General features: G+C 41.0%; 1 protein-coding gene across 2 annotated transcripts in view; it reads left to right on the plus strand.

Moving 5' to 3' along the window:
- The window catches only part of UFSP2 (UFM1 specific peptidase 2), a 30196-nt gene extending 13927 nt beyond the window's left edge, over window positions 1-16269 (plus strand). For both annotated transcript variants that reach the window (XM_008050786.2, XM_021708970.1), the window contains 6 exons: window positions 147-293; window positions 8952-9116; window positions 9324-9448; window positions 11362-11438; window positions 12632-12756; window positions 16108-16269. In XM_008050786.2, coding sequence (XP_008048977.1) covers window positions 147-293; window positions 8952-9116; window positions 9324-9448; window positions 11362-11438; window positions 12632-12756; window positions 16108-16194 — 726 coding nt within the window. In that variant the 3' untranslated portion in view covers window positions 16195-16269. The remainder of the gene's footprint in view (window positions 1-146; window positions 294-8951; window positions 9117-9323; window positions 9449-11361; window positions 11439-12631; window positions 12757-16107) is intronic.
- Window positions 16270-18622: the final 2353 nt, after the last annotated feature.

Consider the following 18622-nt stretch of genomic DNA (forward strand, 5'->3'; position numbering starts at 1 on the left):
AATCTTAACTTGGTTTTAGTTTAATTTTCATCCTCTTTAACTTTAGTGAATTAAATCATAACTACGTTTGGAAACTTTTATAATCCATATATAGTTAATTTTATGTGGTTTTTTTCCCTATTTCTATTGGTCCTGATTTCATTTAGGAGCTACATGATCTCTTCAATCTGCCTCATGACAGACCTTATTTCAGAAGGTCTAATGCTTATCACTTTCCAGATGAACCATACAAAGATGGGTACCTTAGAAATCCACATGCTTATCTTAATCCACCTAACATAGAGACTGGTATGGTGAGTTTAACTAATTATTTATGGGAGTTAGTTGATCGTTAATGTTATTAGTTGTTTATGTTGGTACTCAACAGAAGTTACAAGCCTTGATTCATTTTGTATGTCATCCTTAAAACATCATTTATCACTCTTCTCTTTTTAACCATTGCTTAAGATAGCAGTAATTAACAGGTCTGAAAAGGTTAGGAATAGGTAGTATTGTTATACGTGAATCGCTAGAAATCAGATAACCAGCCCAATTAAAGGTCAAATTAATAAGTAAGCCCTTTATGAAAACCGGCGGTCAAGAGGGGGCTCGTGCCTCCCAAGCTCTCTATGACGAATGAAACTTGCGGGGAGTCTTTATAGGCAAAAGCAGTTGGGAAACTGAGTCATTACAGAGATAAACACATGTTCTGGGGTTTGACACATAATACAGTTAGATAAGAGGGCACACAGTATACTCGGATAAGGGGGCACCAGTATACTTAGATACGGGGGAAACCGTTAGAGCACTGGGTGGGATGCGGGACTGTGAGGGTTGTTTATGAGCAAAATTTTAAAATTCTTGCATCAGCCACACAGAAATTTAATAACAGGTTAGCAACATGGAGACAAGCCACAAAATGGAGTTTTACATTTTAAATGCAAACTTAGGTTTTATCCAATACACTGCAAAAATACAGCAAAAACACTTTAGATACTTCAGGATATGCCACATTTCTCTTCATAAAATTCCATTCCCTGATTTCTTTAAAGGCCTCTCCCATTTTTTAATTCCGAACTTGAGAAATCATGCTAATAAAGGGCACAGTCTACCCAAACCACACTGTAGGATAAGTCTCATAAGGCAGCGGTCCCCAACCTTTTTGGCATCAGGGACCAGTTTTGAGGAAGACAATTTTTTCCAAGGATGGGGGGGTCGGGGGTGAAGGGGATCGTCAGGCATTAGATTCTCATAAGGAGCATACATCTTCGATCCCGTGCATGCGCGGTTCACAGTAGGGTTAGTGCTATGAGGATCAAATGCCACCATTGATCTGACAGAAGGTGAGCCACTCAGCCACTGCTTACCTCCTGCTGTGCAGCCCAGTTCCCAATAGGCTGCAGACCCAAGCAGTCCATGACCTGGAGACTGGGGACCCCTGTAATAAGGTACTAGACTTATTTTCTGTGCAGCATATACCTGGTTGCAAGGGATAGATCCTCTCTAAAGGTAGCTCAAGTAAGCGTGGGTTGGCAGACAGTTACTTTAAGGATACATATAGGCTAGCAAAAAGAGGTCTCATAGGCATGCCATAATAAAAATACTAGTACAGCTGGGCTTTCAGGAACAAAGCGGCCCTGGCCAGGTGTCTCAGGTGCTCTAAGGCCTGCATGGACGCCTTGGCAGCATTTCTGTTGCTTGCCGTGTATGCTTGTGATCCTAACTGGCCTATCCCTTACTTTATTCTTTATTTCAGCCTCATACCTTCTGTATCTTCTTTGCTTCAGCTTGCGTAACTTTCTCCCTTTCTTCCACATAGCTGTGTAGTGCATTCTTCATGTCATCTTCCTTCCCTGCCTGTCTGGCTCACCCTGCACTTCTCAATTCAGATTCTGAGAGAAAGAACCTTTGGTTGGCCATCTCTTCCTGGCATTTAATTAGTACCGTCCGAGTGCCCACGAGCTTTACAAAGAATTCTTTTTTTTTTTTTTTTTTTTTTGAGTTGGAGTCTCACCACTTTGCCCAGGCTGGAGTGCAGTGGCCCACACGCTCACCGCCACTCCAGCGTCAACCTGCTGGGCTCCGGCGATCCTTCCGCCTCAGCCTTCCCAGTAGCCAGAACTACAGATGCACACTATCACGCCTGGCTATTTCTTATTTTTATTGTAGAGACGAGGTCTCACCAAGTTTCCCAGGCTGGTCTCAAACCTGCAGGCTCAGGCAATCCACTCGCCTCAGCTTCCCAAAGTGCTGGGATGACAGGCTGAGCCACCAAGCCTGGCTTACAAAGAAATCTCAAGAATTAAAAATGAAAATATGACCAACACCTACCCTAGAGAGGTTAGGAACCCACTTTTGGTCTAGGCTGTTAAGAGTGTGCTTGGGGCACCATCTCCATCTGCAAAAGCTATGGGAAGACAAGCTTGCAAAGAAGTTCCTTACAAAGAACCTGACACTCATAGGTAATGAATGCTGGTTGATTTTTGACAATGAAATGAATTCACTATCTGTATTACAAAGACACGAAAAGAATTTGTATGTGTAAGTATTTATTATGTAACATTTGATATGTACATACTCACACATATATATACATTGTATAGTAAGGAAACGGATGCCAGGGAGCCCTTATTAATCTGAGAACTAAAACATTACCAGTCCTTACTCATCCTCTGCCTCCCCAGCAGAGTTCCAAGATAAGCTGTTATGAGTTATGTGTTCAGCATTTCCTTTCTTTTAAAATTTTTAATATTTTTTTCATTTAATGCCCTGATTTTATTACATGTAAAAACTGAAAAATAGAGGTTAAATGGCTTATCAAAGGAAAGCCATAACTGGATAAAGAAAATGTGGTTCAGATAACCTATGGAATACTATGCAGCCATAAAGAAGGACAAATTTATGTTCTTTATAGTAACACAGATGCAGCCAGAGCCTTTCTTTAAAAAAAAAAAAAATAGTTGTATCATATATATATGGGGGGGCAGATTTAAAACAACCACCCAGGATTATCTTTTGACGGGTGGGCCCCTTGTAGCGCACTCAGAGATTGTTCCTCCAGACCAAATGGTCAACCAAAGTTTTTATCTGGAAGTTTTAAGTGGGTTGTGTCACAACTTGTGGAAACTTCCTGAGTGGTGGCAAACAAGTGACTGGTTCTTCCGCTTGTGATAACACACCTGTCTACCTACATGGTGCTGAGGGTTCAGCAGTTTTTGACCAAAAACAAAAAACAAAAAAAAAAACGGCATGACCCCCATGCCCCCCCTTCCCTATTCACTTTTTGTTTCCCTGATGAAAAAAGTCTTTCAAAGGGAGATGTTTTCCCGATGTGGAAGAGATGAAACCAAAAACTGCAGAAGCACTAAAAGGCATCAAAATTGACAAATCCAAAAACTGTTTTGAGCAGTGGAAAAAGCATCTCCGTAGGCGTGTTGTATCAAATGAACAGTACTTTGACGGGGACTGAAGTTTAAACATGAAAGAATACACAATTGTTTATAAATAAATTCTGGGGTTTTTCTGGTCCCCCTCCTACAACTTAGCCTTTGCAATGGAGCTTTTAGTTCTGCTTGTCTCTAAGGTTTATAAAAATGGAATCATTTTGTCTGTAGTCCTCTATAACTTGCTTTTTTCACTCAGTGTTATGTATCTAACATTTATCCATGGTATCCATCTATATTCTAACTGCTATATATATGTTGTCATGCAATTTTTTTCCCAGTTTTTTTTTGCTATTTAGACAATCCTGCTATGAACATTCCTGTCTGTGTCTCCTGATACATGTGTGCAACTGTTGTCAACATTTTTCTATATTTGCTTCATTTTTCCATCTCTCTTTTTTTCCTCCCTGAATCATTTAAAAGAAAATTACAGACATTGTGTTACTTGCCCTTAAATACTTTAGCACAGCTCTTCCAATGATAGAATTGAGCTGGACACCATAGTTCATACCTATAATCCCAGCACTAGAGCTTGAGCCCAGGAGTTTGAGACCAGCCTGGGCAACATAGTGAGAACTCATTTCTACAAAAAAATAAAATAAAAATCAGCTGGACACGGTGGCACATGCCTGTAGTCCCAGCTACTCCAAAGGCTGAGATGGGAGGGAGTCACTGAAGTCCAAGAGGTCTAGGCTGCAGTGAGCTGAGGATCACAGCCTGCACTCCAGGTGACGTGGGGACCAAAGTAAGGTTCAAATTTTACCTGTACAATGACCATTTGTATAGCTAACCCTGAATTGTACCCTACATCTTTAAAATAAAAAAAATTTTTTTTTTGAGTTGGAGTCTCACTCTCACTCAGGCTGGAGTGCAGTGGCATGCTCATGGCCACTGCAGCCTCGGTTTGCTGGGCTCAGGTGATCCTTCCGCCTCAACCTTCCAAGTAGCCGGAAATACAGGCATGCGCCACCATACCTGACTAATTTTTTGATGTATTGTAGACATGAGGTCTTGCCAAGTTGCCTAGGCTGGTCTCGAACCCATGAACTCAGGCAGTCCTCTCAACTCAGCCTCCCAAAGTGCTGGGACTATAGGCGTGAGCCACCACGCCTGGCCATGGAAGATTTTTAAAAACAGATTTAGTTTTGTTAATAGCTTTATAACATTTTCATTCTATGTTTTATTTACCAGGTTTTAATACCTCTTATAACGTTTTTCCATTTCTCATATCTTTGCTTTGCCTTGTTTGCCTTTTAACTTTTGACTTTGTTGACCCTTCTATGATAACTTTAACATCCTATTTCATTAATTTTTTTGGTCGTCTTTTACTTTCTTTCTTGTTTTTCTTCTAACTTCTTAAGTTGGACCCTTAGCTTGTTGTTAACCTTTCGACTTCCTAATGTACGGTTTGCTATTGTTTTGTTTTGGAGTCGGGGTCTTACTCTGTCGCCCAGGCTGGAGTGCAGTGGCACGATCACGGCTCACCACTGCCTTGACCTCCTGGGCTCAAGCGATCCCCATACCTCAGTCTCCTGGGCGACAGAGCGTGGGACTGCAGGCGTGTGCCACCACACCTGGATAATTTTTTTTTTCTTTTTGTAGACAGGGTCTTGCTATGTTGCCTAGGCTGGTCTCAAACTCTTGGGCTCAGGCAGTTTTCCTACTTTGGCCTCCCAAATGCTGGGATTATGGGTGTGAGCAAATGCGCCCACCAGCCTCTAATGTAAGGTTTTAAATTTCAAGCAGTCACCACTTTTACTGTATCCGATAGGTTTAATTTATAAGATTTTAGTTATATTCATTTCCAAGTTTTTTATATTTCTATTGTGGTTTTTTTAGTCCATGTGGAATTTAGATGTGTGTATGTGTTTTTGAGTCAAAGTCTGTATCACTCAGGCTGAAGTGCAGTGGCATGAACACGGCTCACCACAGTCTTGACTTCCTTGCTCAGGTGATCCTCCCGCCTCAGCCTCTGAGTAGCTGGAATTACCGGCACATGCCACCACACTTGGCTAATTTTTTAAATTTTTGGTGGAGATGAAGTCTTGCTATGTTGCCCAGGCTGGTCTTGAACTCCTGGACTCAGGCAGTCTTCTTGTCTCGGCTTCTCAAAGTGCTGGGATTACACCTGTGAGCCACCATGACCAGCTAGCTGTGTTTTTTAATATCCATGTTCATTATTATTTATTTATTTATTTTTCTTTTTTTAAAACTGATTTGTGACTCTTTTGGCTACTGAGTAATATTTGACTATTTGATACTTGGATATTTGATAGTTGGCTATTTCTAAGTGATACTAATTCTGAAGCTCTCTGTGGATACTGTAACAAATAATTACACTCTCAATGGCTTAAAACTACAGAAACGTATTTGGTCACAGTTCTGGAGCCTCGATGTCTGAAATCAGTACCACCCTCCCTCCAACTGGGTAGAATCCCTTCCTTTTACTGCTCCCAGCATTCTTTGGCTTGTGGCCCCATTACTCTAGTCTCTTCCTCCTTGGTCAAATCCTTTTCTCCTTAAAATCCTTAATTACTGCGGGGGGCCAGCCCCTGCAAGTTTTGGGGAGTCCCTTGGAAGATGTGGTGGCGTCGGCGAATCTGTAGGGATAGATATTAAAAGAAAGAAAGATGGAAGGATAGATATAAAGAGGAAGAAAGAGAAAGAAAGAAAGTGGACAACTGTTCAGTGAAATGAGCAGAAGCCGTTTATTGAAAGTTATAGCAGGTATTTATCCCCAAATTTTACACAGGCAGTCTCACAAGTCTTTCACATGAACACAAAGCCAGGTGCGGGGGGGGGCATCACCCACCCACCAGATGCTTAGGTGTGAGGAGGAACAAACCCCAAGATTGTCTTATTGTTCCCTTTGCTAGTTAATGTTCTTCAAAAGCAGTGTAACAATCCTTACTAGCCTAATGATGCTCTGATAATCAATAACTTCTAGAGCTCACACAAAACCCATGATGACTATCTTAAACTTTACTACTTACACAATGCTACGCAAGCTCTTAATTATAGCATAAGCCAATTTCCTAAAGAATGTGGCCCAGTCCAAAGATCACACTGGGCCCTACAGGATGTGGCCCAGTCCAAGGTCCACGGTGGGCCACCTTTTGGAACAATAGACTACAATCTCTTAACAAAATGGCTACTCCAAAGTCCTATATATCTATCCTAATTTCTATGAAAGTTTTCCAATTCTTAATTCTAATATATAAAGCTGATTAGCAGCAGCAAAGCTTCTAAAACCTAAATGTAAACTGTAAATGTACTAAGGCCAAAACTACGATAGTAGAAAATGGAGACAATGAAATTTCTAAAGTTAACTATATTCTTATTAAACCTAAAAATATCATGATTGATTATGCTTGAACTAACATGATTCCTTGATGTAGTATGACCTATTCTACAATACCTTCTATGAATAAAATAAATTCAATTTCTATAATAGGTAGAAAAAAGACCTTACATTAACTGTAGCTAAAGCCGGCCTAAAAGAATACAGCCCAGTCCAAAGTACACGCTGGGCTCTCAGGAATGTGGCCCAGCCCAAACTCTGTGCTGGGCCACTCTTGATAATCATCTATACCATTGAAAAGCTGAAAACTGCTCTCCATAAGTATATAATAATTCTACAAATATATTTAAAATCTTATAAAGAGGCTTGTGCCGTGTAAAAGGCTCCCAAATGTGACCTGAGTTTGAATTATATCTGATACCTAAGCCGAAACTGCAGTTTACGGGAAACAGGAACAATGGGTTTCTAGAGTGAGCCATGCCTGTCACAGTCACAGAGCCTTCAGCTTAGGCCAGCAGAGTTCCTTTAGGTTGTTTGTGCTGCATGGCAAAAGGGGGAGGAAAATGGGGTCTACGGCTCCCGAACACGTCCTAGCGGTCTCGGTGTCCACGGCCCTCCCTGATCCCTAACGCTCAGTGGGCCTCCGTGGCCGGCTCCCAACAAATTACTCTACAAATACTTTTATTTTTATTTTTGCCATAGAAGATTGTGTTCACAAGTTCCAGGAATTAGGGTGTACATACTTTTTGAGGGGCAGTTTTTAGGCTACCACAATGGTCAAGTTACAAATTTTCTATCTGTGCTTGAGCAGAATATATATTCTCTAACTGTAGGGTGATGGTTCTATCTTTGCCTAGGACTCTTCTCACCAAATTTTCTTTTTTTTTTAAATACCAGTTTGGAGCCCAGCATACTGTCACATACCTGTAGGCCTGGCTACTTGAGAGACTGAGGTTAGAGGATCACTTGAGCCCAGGAATTCAAGCCCAGACTGGGCAACACAAGGAGACCCCAGTTCCAAAACAAACACAAAAACCAAAATATTTTTTTAAATGTTTAGGTCGCTCCTTCAGGTCCCCTACCACTGTGGGTGCTTTTCTGTTTTCTCAATAAATCCTTTCTCACATACACAAAAATATTTTAAATACCAGCTTTTAAAAAACACATGCACATTCTTAGCACTATAAGTAAGAATGTACATGATATTGACCCTTATTTTATTATTATTTTTAGTTGGAGTCTCACTCTGTCACCCAGGTTGGAGTGCAGTGGCCACCACAGCCTCTACCTGTTGGGCTCAGACAATCCTTCTGCCTCAGCCTTCCAGGTAGCTGGAACCACAGGCACACACCACCATGCCCAGCAAATATTTTGGTTTACTGTAGCGAAGATGTCTCGCCAAGTTGCCCAGGTTGGTCTTGAACCCCTGGGCTCAAGCAGTCCTCTTGTCTCTACCTCCCAAAGTGCTGGGATTACAGGCATGAGCCACCATGTTTGGAAACCCTTATTTTCGAGTCATGCAATAACTACCTAGGCTATAATCAGTGATAGGTTTACAGAATTGCCCTTGTTCCATTATATGGATCCTTCATCTGCTTTTTCATTCTTTTATTCCTTCCTCCATTCCTTCATCATTTATTCAACAGCATCAACCACATGCCAGTCCTGCGGTAGGAGCTTTGGTCCAGAAATGAATAGACAACACGCGTGCCCTGAGTTCAGCGTAGGCAGGCAGATATTTTTTAAATGATAATAAGAAATGTGTCGAGTGGTGATAAGTGCCTTGAAAAATAAAAAATAAAGTAAGACAGAGATGATGGCCAAGGCAGGGGCTGGGCAGTGAGAAGGAAGGCCTCCGACATCTGAACAGAGACCTGAGTAAAGTAAGCGTATGAGCCATACAATCTTCTGAGAAAAGAAGTCTCCAGGACGGGAGAATGGTAAGGCTCTGAGGTCAGCCTGCTCCTGGTGTCCTTGAACTAAAGCGATGGGCAATAGGGAAAAGTGTAGATGAAGCTGGAACAGAAAGCAGGTCTTGCTGGGCCCCTTGGTGAGGGCTTGGGACCTTGAATGAAAAGCCAAGCGGGTATAATGTTTGAACCATGGTTCTGTGAAGGCACTAAAGTAATGAACGGTCTTTCACTGGGAACTCTAAGCACGACTTCATATGCAGACTATGCACTTCTTTCTTATGTTAATGTTTAACTGTGTTTCTTCTCTCTGTATAGATCTCTGTGGTCCAGGGCACATATGGCTACCATCACTACATGCAGGACCGGATGGACGACAATGGCTGGGGCTGCGCTTACCGCTCTCTGCAGACTGTCTGCTCTTGGTTCAAACATCAGGGGTACACAGAGAGGTCCATTCCGACACACAGAGAAATCCAGCAGGTACAGAACATGCCATTTTAAACTATATTCAACTGTACATTTCATTCACCCATAAAATACCATTAATAATATTATGACCTCATGGTAGACTTATTTGTTTTGAAGGAAAAAAAATTCTAATACTGGTAATCAGGGAAAATGCCCGAGATGTAATTTTTAATAGCTGTCTGTGTATGGATTTTCTTTTATATTTTTAAAAACATAAAGGCTCTAGTTGATGCCGGTGACAAACCAGCAACATTTGTCGGATCACGGCAATGGATTGGATCTATTGAGGTACAGCTGGTACTAAACCAACTGATTGGTGTAACTTCAAAAATACTGTTTGTCAGGTAAGGACACTTTCAGAAATTAGATAAATCATTTCAAAGTGACAGTCTGTCATTTTAATTAAAATAGTAAAAAAATCTTTTTCCCTCATTTATCTTCACTCCTTTCTGTTCCTCCTCATTACATCATTGCTTTATAAATCTCATTCTTTAAACCCCAAATTAGTCTTGGTTATTTTTTAGAAGACTCTTGAGTTTACTGAATAAACTTTGTGATACATGACTCGTATTGTCTAGGCCTAATTTCATCCCAGAAGAGAAAAACTTAAGAAATACTTTGAGTGAAGTTATAGAAAGTCTAGTTTCTTTATGCTCAGGTCTTTAAAAAGTCTTGAAAGGAGAAAATTAAATGTTGCTTTGCAACTGGCCTTGTTTACCTCCTGCTGTTTTTCTTCCTAGGATGGCAATAAACTAATAACATGTCCAACTAATGTATTCAGTTTATCTTTTCCAGTGTATTTTAACCATAATTCTAACATTAAAATGAGAAAATATAAATATCACTCTCTATGACCATAGCCAACTGACTCCTTATTGTATGACCTTATGCTTTGAAATACCTTTTCTACTGATAACTATAGTAACATTATCCTTATTGTCTTAAGTACTTGAGAGGCTGTGGAAGTCAGTGCTGAAAATGACAAATTGAGTAGTGAAGACTTTTTAAAAAGTGAACGTTATAGTCCATTGAAAAGTTATTTATAAATTCCTCATTAAGCGAGTACTAAGGTTTAGCACCACCTGGCACCTCCCTTCATCAGTCCATCTTTCTTTTCTCAAAAATAGAAATTGGCCTGGCACAGTGGCTCATGTCTGTAATCCTGGCACTTTGGGAGGCTGAGACAAGTTCAAGACCAGCCTGGGCAACATAGTGAGACCTCACCTCTACAAAAAATTTTAAAAATTAGCCAGACATAGTTGCGCGTGCTTGTAGTCCCAGCTACTCAGGAGGCTGAAGGGGGAAGAATTGCCTGAACCCAGGAAGTCAAGGCTGTGGAGAGCCATGATCATGCCCCTGTCTTCCATGCCTGGGCAACAGAATGAGACCCTGTCTTTAAAAAAAAAAAATTGGAAATTGCAGTGTATATTCAGATATTCCCTAAAAACTAATATGTTGCACTTGAAAACATTTGCAGTTTTCACACTGTCATCACACACATGATGTATTTTAATCCTTAGACTCTCATAAAGACAGGTCAGGTATTGGCCCCAATTTAAAGATGAGGAAATACAGACTAGGAAATCCACCAGCAAGAAGACAAGAACCCAGGACTTACAATTCATTCTTCAGATAATTGAGTCCACCCATAAGAATCCCCTGGGCATCAAGATGACCAGTTTCAATTTCATGTTAAAAATCCAGGACCAGCCAAGCACAGTGGCTTATGCCTATAATCCCAGCACTCTGGGAGGCTGAGGTGAGGGGACTGCCTGAGCCTACAAGTCCAAAACCAGTCTGGGCAACTTGGCAAGACCTCATCTCTATAATAAATCAAAAAATTAGCCAGACATGGTAGCATGTGCCTGTAGTTCCAGCTACTTGGTAGGCTGAGGCAGAAGTATCACCTGAACCCAGCAGGTCGAGGCTGTGGTGACCATGAGCATGCCACTGCACTCCAGCCTGGGTGACAAAGTGAGAGACTCCGACTCAAAAAAAAAAAAAATCTAGTACTTTCTTTATGCAGTTCCAGAAGCAAACACTCAGGTTCTTTTAGTTTCTTTCCAAGTGCACTTAGTGGCCCTAAGTATGTAGAGTGTTTATGTTGCTTTAAATTGTTCCTTAAGCTCCCTACTGTCTTTGCATTTATATATACTGTCTAATAGCAAGTCAAAGATAGAAAACATGGGCCCCCAAGCTCATTATTTGACCTTAGTGTTGGAAGTAGTTCATCTGATGGAAGATGGTTTCCTTCTAGCCAAGGTTCAGAAATGGCCTCCAAAGGACGGGAACTGGCTAACCATTTCCAGACTGAAGGAACCCCAGTGATGATCGGTAAGGTGTTTTGGCATCTTGAGCTCTTGGTAGAGAGGAGAGTACGCAGAACTTATTAATGTGAATATTAAAGGTATAAATATTAAAGGCTGCATAAAACCAATCATTTTAAACATTTTAGATTAACTTTTATACCACATATAAAAGTATCTGGACATATATATTAATTTCCAAGGTGGCTTGAATATTACAAAAAAGACCGTAATAACTAGAAAAAGTAAAGACTAAGAAGAGAAATAACTAGCCGGGCTCGGTGCCTCAGCCTGTAATCCTGCACTTCGGGAGGCTGAGGTGAGTGGATTGCCTGAGCCCGCGGGTTCAAGACCTGCCTGGGCAACTTGGCGAGACCTCATCTCTACAATAAAATAAAAAAATAAGCCAGGCGTGGTAGCATGTGCTTGTAGTTCCAGCTACTTGGAAGGCTAAGGCGGAAGGATCGCCAGAGCCCAGCAGGTCAAGACTGGCCGGGAGCAGCCACTGCACTCCAGTCTGGGTGACAGAGTGAGACTCCAACTCAAAAAAAAAGAAGAGAAATAACTGTTCAAACATTTAGAGCTGAGAGCAGTATTAAAAAGAGGAAATAGCATCATAAAGCATGGCTGTATCACTAACTTGGCTGGCTGTACACCATACAGATGACTTAGCCTCTCTAGACTTTATTTGTAAAATAAGCAATCTGTAGTAACTGAACTAAAGATGCATATTTCTATGAAAAATAGATCTGTTCTGTTATGTCAGAAGAAAGCCAAGGTGTGAAAAATGGAGACAGCTAATGTCAGCAAAATATCAGAACCAACTTCACGAGAGGAGGGGCTGTCTCACTGGAGGTGCTCGGGACAGAGGCCGCAGGGCTGTCTGCTGAGAGGGGCACCACGAAGGCAATGGTCGTTCCCCTGGGAAGAGAGTGCATCCTCTATGTGCTTTTGAAATCCAGTGTAGAGGATTCTAAGGATACAACAGTGGGATTTAAGACATATATAACTATAGATATGATTCATTTAACTTCTACGTGTTAAAGATGTAATCTGAGCTTTTCAGAGTATATTTGACAATATGTGTCTTACACTGTGGGGGAGTCCATTTCAATGCTGTTTTAGAGCAGTTAACAGGCAAGGTAACAGGTCTTTTAAAATTGAATAGGCAGTTGAAATAAGTTTATGCTCATCTCTGTATTTCCATTTCTTCTTCTATAGGAGGAGGAGTGTTGGCCCACACAATACTAGGAGTTGCGTGGAATGAGATTACAGGGCAGATAAAATTTTTGATTCTAGATCCTCATTATACAGGTGCTGAAGACCTGCAAGTTATTTTGGAAAAGGTAAGTATCCACTGAACGCAGACTTAGACACAAGGCAAAGAACTCCGAAATGAAGGAGAGCAAACTGGCCATTAACCGAATAGTCTAAGCTGAGGGCAGCCTGCTTACCGTGTGGAGGTGTACTGAGGCTGATGAGTAGCTGCCTCTCCACGCAGGGAAGGCCAGGGAACAAAGTAAATTGCAAAAGACAGAACTTAGGTTACGTTTATAAGAACTGTCTCAGTTATTAAACTTAACAACAGAACACAAAGCTCATAAATATATTCCTTGGGAGATTTCAGAGCTTTACAAAAACAAATGTATCAACGTTTATCAACGTCTTGAAATAGAAGAGTAGAATATATAAACTTTTATAATTTTAGAAGTAACCAAAAAGTAGCTAAGCAGTATGCTAGACATTATGGAGGCTTGACTAATTTTAATTTATTTACATATAACCTGATCTCATTCTACAAAGGATTTGGAGTCGAGACATATTTAAGAGTATTTGTTCTTTCTTACAATATTAGTTGAAGACAGCATAAATTTAGGGTACTTTATAGGTAACTAATTCTCATGGGAAACTTCAGCACTAAGGCTTTAGGAGAAAGCATTGTAAAACATAGCTTGCATCCTAAATGGCATCTATATTCTTTGCCAAATATATTGAAATTATAAAGAATGCATACAACCTTTTAAACTATAAACTACTGAGTATATCCTACGGTTACCCACTGCACTTCACTGTCATGTTTATCACTTGGGTAAATTGTACTGGTACCAAAGAGAGGTTTTTCTGAACTCTGAAGCTGTGGTTTAATTAGATAATTTTTTAAAAAGCAGAATTCCTGAGGAATTAGATGGTTTAACACTGAAATTCACTAATGCGATTTTTTTAGAAGTTGCAAAAAATAACCACATTAGGTTGCTAAAGCCCTATGGGGAAAATGTTTTAATATATACATTAAAGAGCTTTTAGTGTGTGTGTAGCTGAACTCTCTTATACCCTCCATTTACTAGAGTATTTTTGCTAATGATAAGAGTAAGGACTAACAGGATAGAAATGTGTTCTTAAATGTTCTCTTTTTCCTTGCTTTTCTCTTTCAAGGCACTTGGAAATTTAAGTCTATAAAAGCTTTTTGACTGGTATACATATCTTACTGAAAGCAGTAGCAGTATTTACTCTCATTCTATAACAGAGTGTTCATCTATCCCACATTTATCAAGTACCTAGTTATGTGCCAGCCACTGTCCTAAGCACTAGGGGTGTTACAAAAGGTCTTCAGGAAGCTCTCAGTCTAGTGTAGGGCAGAGAAGGAGGGTCCAAAAAGGATTCAAAAGAAAAAGGTGGCATCTCAGGCAGGTTTTCAATAAGGCTATAGCAGTGAGAGAAAGCATGGCATGCTCCCAGAACGCAAACAGGGAAAGTGCTCAGAGGACAAGCAGGTAAGGCTAGAAGGGCGTGCCAGACTCGGTCAATGGAGCTCTCTGTAAGCCAGGCACTTAGGTCTTAAAGGCAGAGAAAATCTTCGTTATTTTCATCAGGGGATGCTAGAAATAATAACTGCTGCTTTCGATCGGGTTTTCCGAAGCGATTAGAATAGCCCTTGTCCTGGTTCCCAGAATTCTCTGAGAATTGCAGTCTCCTTTTGCTAGTTATATTTCTGTGGACCCTTGCAACAGCAGAAACCCCCTTGCTCTACAAGCATACAAGAAACTATGAAGCCAGAGTCCCCCAGTGACACTGCTGACTCACTTGACCCCGGGATCCAGAAGGTTTCGGCCTCTGGCTTTACCTCTTGAGCTTCCAGGGTGAAGCTCGCAGGCCCGTCACTCACCGGAAGGAAGCATGGCCCCTATGAACGCCCATACTGGCCCTCTCTCTGCCCGTTTTTCTTTTTAAAAAATTGGTTCTGGTTACCTGGAGAAGGCCTGCATATATAAAAGGATCACAAAGAGGTTAAAACAGATAGAAGCCTTTTTTATACTTGTTAAGAAAACAGATTTTAAGACATTAAATTTATTACGAGAAAGTTGTGCTGAAAAAATGAGAGTCTTATGTATGTATAGAAACAGATCTAAAATATAATAAACTTAATACTGGTTACCAAGGGGGAGAGGAAAATAGGGGTGGTAGAGGACTTTGTCTTTTACTTTCATCTCCTTTGAATTTTACTATGCATGTCTTATTTTTGCAATCTTAAAAACAAAAAAATAAAAACAGCATTTCTACTCTACTCTCCCTCTTCCACACTGAAAATAGAGCTAACTGACCATGCTCTATTGAAACTATCAGCTTGACTCTGGGTCCAGAATACTCAGCATCTTCAGAGTAGTTAGAGGAAGGAGGCAGACTGCAGCTTGTCACTCACACGGAGGATTCTCAGCTCAGCCAGCCTTCTTGCAAGCATTTCTCAGAAGCATTTCACTTGAGAATGACATACTAGAACTCAGACCGGCATCAGCTTTGGTTAAAGTTTTCTTCTTTAATAAATTAGTGGCCCGGCTGGGCTCGGTGGCTCAGCCTGTAATCTTGCACTTTGGGAGGCCGAGGTGAGTGAATTGCCTGAGCCCGCGGGTTCGAGACCTGTCTGGGCAACTTGGCAAGACCTCATCTCTACAATAAACCAAAAATTAGTGGTAGCGCACGCCTGTAGTTCCAGCTACTCGGAAGGCTGAGGTGGAAGGATTGCCGGAGCCCAGCAGGTCGAGACTGCGGGGGGCCGGGAGCGGCCCCTGCACTCCAGTCCGGGTGACAGAGTGAGACTCCAACTCAAATAAATAAATAAATGGCTCTATAAGAAATTTGATAGATTTAATATTCTAAGTGAGATTTTGTTTGAAAGTAATTTTCTCTGCTGGGGAAAAGGATAAACATTGACATGAAAAATAGAAAGCAGAATTGAATATAGCAGGAGACTTGAAAATGAAAGTGTAGAGTGCAACTCATGGGGCAAGCTCAGGTTTCTTACCCATATTTCATCACATCTACGAAGCCACTGAATGGTACATGTTACAGTCGTTGATGGACTACTAAGAAAAACGCTGCCAATTACACTGTCATATGCTGTCAACTGTCAGAGTACAAAGCTTCACATCTATAGAAGCTATAAAGTCTGGAAACCAACTACTGAAAGGAAGTTTTTTAAAAAAACTGTTTTCATAATTAAATATTATAGAATTAAAAGTTTAAAAATCTACCCTAAGTGGACCCAAATAAGCCACTTTTCTTAGAAGCAATTCAAACCCTTGAATTATATAGGCATTGAGAGTCTCATTCCAAGGTCCACTGACAGAGCCTCATGTTACAACTTCCAGCATGTGGTCTTATAACTCTGTAAAAGACTTTCCTTTCCCTTTTCCCATATCCAGGGCTGGTGTGGATGGAAGGGGCCAGACTTTTGGAACAAGGATGCTTACTATAACTTATGTCTTCCTCAGCGACCAAATATTATTTAAAATTTCTTGATGTCAAAGACTGCAGAAAAGTGGTATAAATTTGTTAATAAAGAACACATTTAATTTCAAATTAAATCCTGGTTTCAGCTATGATTTTTTTCAAAAGTTATAAGTACTACACAGAGAATTTATTCTTTAGACATTCCTTTAATAACTTAAAAGAGAAAGCATGCACAACCAAAATATATCTTAGGCATGTAAATACATGTATTCTGAAAGGTTATCTTCACTTGGAAGAAAGTTTTCCTCCTTCTTAGAAGGAGTTTAGACAGATACGGTTAGCTAAAAGCAGCAGCTTGAAGATCTACTTGAAATGAAGGTGTTCTTCAGACTTCTTCATAACCCACATGGCATCTGTTTTTAAAAAACATGTCAACATTAATAACTTTAAAAAGGGGACGGTTCCCTAAACTTCCACCATGCAGGCCAATTTTAGGTCTCTAGAATCTAATAGTAATAAGTATAACCAGTATTAAAAATATTAATGAGAATGAAACGGTTATACTAGAAACAGGAGTGTCAGTATTTAAACAGAACAATAAATCCTATGCTAAACAAGAAATCCTTGAGGGAGGGAGAATGCAGCAGCTATGAATCACTTACCAACACTTCCTTTTCCCACTTATGTTTTCTACACTTCCAAAACTTCGTTTTTGTCTGAGCTCTGGAACACAATGATCCCCGTCGGGGTGGTCACTTGATTTTATTGTCTGCATACATTTAATTGTTGTAAGAAACTTGGCACATTCCGGAAATCCACATGACCATGCAAGATCTTCAGCTGTTTGCCCATTCTTATTACATAAACTGAAATTATGACAAAAATGAGTTAAATAAAAACTGACAATTGTTTAGTCTTTTTGTATCTTACTAGCAAAGGGATCTGAGGTTCATACAATGTTGGCTGCAGAACAGAAGATTATTGTATCCTCAGAGGCCAGCACAGTACAACAGAGTGGGTATTGCACTTGTGGATGAATGCAGGAGTACAGTATCTGGTGTTCAGTTCGGTGAATAAGTATCCAAAGGTAGCCAGTGAGAACTTCTCAAAATTTAAAAATTAGCCTGGTAAGGCGGTACATGCCTGTAGTTCCAGCTACCGAGGAAGCCAAGGCTGTGGTAAGCAGTGATTGTGCCACTGCACTCCAACCTGGGCAAAAAACGAGACCCCCCCCAACTCAAAACTAAAATAATAAAAGCATGTACAATTTTGCGTCAGGTATCTGATTAGTTTAATCCAGGAAAATATAAAATTTGAAGCCACTAGTTTGATACTCACTCAATTTGGGCATCACTGGCTACAAGCAGGCTAAGGCATTCCAGGCTTCCAACTTTTGCTGCCTTATGTAGTGGAGCTTCTCCTAAAACATCCTTAAGGATAAAACAGTGCATTTTAGAGTCTACTCAAAACACCCCCTTGTGGAAATTGGTGGGTGAAGGCTAATACTAGTTACTGGAGGAAGCCACTTAGAAACACATGGTACTGGACTGAATTTGTGAATTCAGGCTTTTTTATTTTTGATAAATTCCTCTAGTGTGTCTAATACAGTTTTCATAATAAGAACATGTGCAGCCATATCCACATACCTTAAAATGTGGATGAATAAAAGCAAAATAGAGTACTACAGAAATCCAAAACTTACTATTTAAAATTCACCATACCTTAAGAAAGTTCTTTGGGAAACTCTAATGGTGGTGGGCATGTCTCACAAGTGTCTCAACTGCTATACTTGTGAGACTTTTGGTGATGCAGCAATTACTTCCTTTGAAATGAACGGTAGGCCTAGGTGACCGCTAATAGCCCCTTGTGGCTAAAGAGTATTTGGAATGTGGCCAGTCTGAATTGAGATCTGCTGTCACACCGGATCGTGAAGACACAGTATGAAAAGAAAATGTAAACTATCTCGTCAAATAATCGCTTATATCCATTACATATTGATAGGATACCTTGAGTAAATTGGGTTCAATCACTAAAATCCCATGCCTCCTTATTAACGTGGCTACTAAAAATTTAGCGCCCTATTTCTGTTGGACCTCGCTGCCACAGCCATGTTGGTAGCAACGGAAACAGCTGAAAACCCTGGCATCAAAACGGTGTCGGGGAGACTCCGGGTGGAGGGAAGGCTGGTACACAGCAACAATCGGTTACCTAGTTACCTGCTGGTTGAGGTCGGCGCCCGCCCGCAGCTGCCAGAGAAGCAAGCAAGCCAGGCCGCCACGCGCGGCCAGGTGGACGGGCGACTGCTCGTGGGGGTCCGGGGGGGCGTTGACCGAGGCCCCCGCCTCCAGCAGGCGCTTCGCACTGTCCGCCTGCGGGGAGACGACAGGCCGCGCCCTCTCGCGTGGGGCCCTTCCTCCACCCCCGGAGAGGAGGCCTCCCCTCGCTTCCAAACCAGCCCCGGCGAGGCTGGAGGCGCAGCCGGCGGCC

Source organism: Carlito syrichta, unplaced genomic scaffold, assembly GCF_000164805.1.
Source record: "Carlito syrichta isolate Samal-C Ts95f unplaced genomic scaffold, Tarsius_syrichta-2.0.1 Scaffold153679, whole genome shotgun sequence".
Lineage (NCBI taxonomy): Eukaryota > Metazoa > Chordata > Mammalia > Primates > Tarsiidae > Carlito > Carlito syrichta.